General features: G+C 34.1%; 1 protein-coding gene across 1 annotated transcript; it reads right to left on the bottom strand.

Moving 5' to 3' along the window:
• Window positions 1–775: 775 nt before the first annotated feature.
• Window positions 776–3,858, bottom strand: LOC127791408 (NAC domain-containing protein 21/22-like). Its single transcript, XM_052321275.1, has 3 exons — window positions 3,549–3,858; window positions 2,245–2,519; window positions 776–1,394 (listed from the first exon to the last, which is right to left on the bottom strand). Exons 1-3 carry the CDS (start codon window positions 3,721–3,723, stop codon window positions 921–923), a joined length of 924 nt encoding a protein of 307 aa, XP_052177235.1. The 5' UTR covers window positions 3,724–3,858; the 3' UTR covers window positions 776–920.
• Window positions 3,859–4,344: the final 486 nt, after the last annotated feature.

Raw genomic sequence — 4,344 nt, 5'->3', positions numbered from 1 at the left:
TAACAAAATAAAAAGATAATTTTAATCTTATAAAAAATTTAAAAGTTGTGACTGGAAGTTTGAAAATGAAATTGTTGGTAAATAAAATGATAAATAATATAATTATCCTAATATCAATAATTGAAATGATAAAAAAAAAAAATTAATCCTATGTGAATAGATTCTATCCAAATAGATTTATTGAGTTAAAATGTAAAAGAATCTTTATGAGCTATCTTTTTTTATCAAGGTAATGTTTGTTAATTAAAATATATATATATATTGAAAAAAGTGGTATATGAAAAGTATTTTGGATAAAAGTTTTTTTCATTGTATTTGTTACATTTATTTGAAAATAAGTTATATGATTTTTTATCTTAAACTTTTCAGATAAATTTATCTTTTTTTTCCTTTTAAATAAGTTATTTTAGACCTTACAAATAAGTTATCTTGATAGAATCTTATCTCATTTATTTTAATAAACGCTATCTAAGAATATATACTTCTTGACGTAAGAAGAAATAAAATTGTTTAAAAATTAAAATTTTAAATAAATCTTATAAAGTAAGGAGTTTTATGCATTTTTATGTCTTTTTCTATCCCATCTTTTAAAAATTATTAAAAACGGGTCCTCTTATCGTGTCTTTAAAAAATTATTTAAAATCGTCTCCATGTCCCTACAAATAATTTTAAGGTGTAATTAACTTAATTCAAGGGAGTATTTTAGTTTTTTATTTGATTAAATGGAGTTTATTTTAAAACAACTTATAAGCTCTTAAATAAAAAAAAAATTAGAGATAAAACACCTTCTGAGGTGATGATTAATATGTAATTCGTGTAGGAAACACGTACATATATACAACATAAAGTATATACTAGTTTTCATGCAGGTTGGCTTAAAACATATAGGTATATTCCTTCGACCCATACAGTTGGAGAGGTCAATAATAATAATGGTTCCAAATGGCAGGCAAAGCCAGATCGCCGAAGAAGCCGCCATCTCCCATGCTTGAGCTTGAAGAGGCCTTAATGTTGCTGAGATGATCCAACACGTCTTTGAGGACTTCGGGGCCCAAACTGCGTGGAGATTGAGATGGATCCATCTGATTTCCAAAGGTTCTACTGGTGGGTATAATACTACTGCTGGGGGGCATTAATGGCTCCACGTGGGGAAAAGATGGGTAAGTGGAGAAGCAGGGCACTTGCTCGTCGTCGTCCTCGTACTCGTACTCATTAATGTTGTTTGATGTCTTCAGCTTAACTTCATCGGTTTGGTCGAAGCTTACGTAGGAATCCATCAATGGGGGCAAAGACATTGAACAGCTCGTGTCGTCACAGTTGCTCCTCTCCATGCTTTGTTTGGCACCGCCGGCTTCTTTATTTTTCTGGACTACTCTACACAGTACCCAATCCTCCTATCCATCCCAAGAATATGAAACAAATCCATTAATTACATACAGAAGAGAGAGAGAGAGAGAGAGAGAGAGAGAGAGAGTTTACATAGAGAAACTTACCATATTATCTTTTACCACCATTTTGTCACTTCTTAATTTATTAATTGAGATAAAATTATATATAATTTTACCTTTATTGATTGACTCTGAACAATATATAGAGATGGAACTGCAATTTTACCTTACCAACCTATTTAATAAACAAATGAAATTATTTTAGAATGGGTAAAAATTTGTGTGGCTGCGTCTTGTGGACATCCGTTGATAAGTGAAGCCATGCAATTGTGGTATGAGAATCAAGAGTAGTTTGATTATGGAAATATCAATGCATTTTTTTGCTTTTTAGGGCTAAATGATTGTTTTTGCATAGACTTATATTATAAAACACAGACTTAGATTATAATATAGATGAATAACTTTGATGGGATTTGATATATTTATTTTTATACTAAAAAAAATCTCTACTTATCTCAGGCACCTATTGATTATGTTCAGTAAGGATAAAGCAAAAGAAATAATACATTAGCTTTGGTAAAAGTTCAGGGTTAATTTGACCTTAAAACAAGAACACAAGTGGAATAATATGTGGAGAGAAAAAGGTGTTAACTTTTAGATATTTCAAAACTGATTTCGACTGGAAACTGCCTCTGTGACCCAGATTCAATAATTTAGGGGAAGTACATAAATGTCAACTTCAAAAGGTCAATTCATCAAATTTTGTTAGGTGAAAGTTGAATAGAAAAGAATACATATGGATTAAAAAAAAACAAATTAAAAAGCAAGGAGTATACATGGAAATTAAGGGGAAAACCTTCGGAGGCGAAGCTTTTGGAGGACTAAGGGGACCTTCCAGTCTGAATTCGTGCATGACCCAATTAGTTTTTCTACCCTTTGGTGCTCTACCTTGGTAGAATACTAGGGTTTTCCTCATCCCAACTAGGGTTTCCTGACAAATGATCGATCGGTCCTTCCCAGTGGCCTTCCAGTACCCCGAAGAAGTTGCCCGATTTGTTCGTAGCCCAGTTGCATACTTCCGATCACGCTGGCTGTAGAAGTACCATTCCTTGCCTCCCACACAAGCAGTTTCTAGCAAACAGAGAAATCACAAAATAAATAAATAAGGGACTTTTATTACGGACAAGGTAAGCAATGGTTAAATTGCGCCATGGAGTTTAGTTAAGCTCGTGGGACGAATTTATTAGGAGCTAGGAACACTCATTCTACACCTATACATACACGAGGTCTTCTACGCCAGTTTAATTAACCATTTTATATTAGATGAGGGTGACATATTAGACATCTAACTTTGGGGATTAGAAATGTCAATTTTGGGTAATTGACAATTGCAGAGGCCTGTGGCTGGCATTAGGTGAAATGCTCATCAGCACTGATGGATCCCCCAGCTGCTTTGGTCTTGCAATTCTGATCCCACTTGCTGTCACCATCTTTGTTTTATTTAGATACTCCAAGAGTCAATTTCAATATGCATCAAACTAATCGTACACCACACGCACATACATACAGAAAGATCAGCGACATCCATCTTCTTTCACATGAAGCTGTGGTTATGCACATCCAACATCAGGCTAGCTGAAGGAGATGTAAAGTTAAGGATACTTGCAAAATAAATAAATAAATAAAAATCTTCTAAGCTGACGAAGTTTTGCAAGAAAAATACCCATTTATAGTTGAAAAAGAGTTATGCATAATTCAACATTATTGACCAGAATATATGCGCAAGGTATACCATACATATGAAGAATATTCTCTATTTGGAATTAGATAATATAAATAAAAATTTACGTAAACTCTTTTCTCAAAAGTAAAGTAAATGTAAGCTGTAATAATAATCCTACATGAAAGAGAAAGATACTTGGCGGGTCACAAATGTAAAATCGCCATTATTCACATGTTTTTATTTTTAATGGTATTTTTAGAAAAATTTAAAATCTCTCTCTCTCTCGCTATGAAAAACAGATGGTAGCAGAAGAGAGAGAGAGAGAGAGAGATGATACATATACACATGGGTGTATGTGGCGGAGGCGGCGGTGATGAGGAAGAAATTAAGAAGAAAGATAGAAAGTAATTAAGAGCAGCAACGGATGAATTAATTACCAGGAATGTCCCAAGGCTCGCATTTGTTGAGGTCGACTTCAATGAAGAGAGAGCATAATTGATCAGAGCATTCAGTCACCTTCTTGGCCAAGTAATCGCATACAAGTTCTTCATCTCTTGGATGAAACCTGAAGCCTGGAGGCAACTCTGCCTCCACCATGCTCAGTCTGCTCATTCTCCTAATCAATCGGTTTCCAAACTCCTCGGCGAGAGAGAGAGAGAGAGAGAGAGAGAGACCAATTAAGATGGCCAAATTTAATGTTGCTAGATAAACCTTCAATATATATATAAATAGAAGTGGGCAACTCCTGTTTTTCTTTTATAAAAAAATCTAGAAATAGAATTTCGGATTAATTTATATATATACATATATATATGTGTGTGTGTGAGAGAGAGAGAGCGAGAGAGAGAGAGAGATTAAAGTCAACCGGTAATTCCGTGCAAGAGAATGGGGTCGGGGTGGTGGTGGGTTTGAAGTTTGAACTGAAAAAGAGAATATTTTCTACGTGGGGGATGACGTGGACTCACCAAACGCTGCCAAACAGACGACATGTACAGTGATGGATACTGAGAGAGCCACCACAGCCCCATTGATTGTTCTCTCCATTTGCCCCTCTTCGATTCTCCTTTCTTTGTATCTTTGCGGAACATAGGGAACCATTTTATGGACAATGATAATCTATTTTTTGGGAATTATTGTTGTTGTACGATTTTTAATTATTTACATTTTTTATTTTAATAAAAAAGATAAATCATATATGGAGACTTTGTTTTACTAAATGAGACAAAGAATCGA

Source organism: Diospyros lotus, chromosome 15 (genome assembly GCF_014633365.1).
Source record: "Diospyros lotus cultivar Yz01 chromosome 15, ASM1463336v1, whole genome shotgun sequence".
Classification (NCBI taxonomy): Eukaryota; Viridiplantae; Streptophyta; class Magnoliopsida; order Ericales; family Ebenaceae; genus Diospyros; species Diospyros lotus.
The sequence above is the reverse complement of the archived record's forward strand: the minus strand, read 5'-3'. Positions and strand labels throughout refer to the sequence as shown.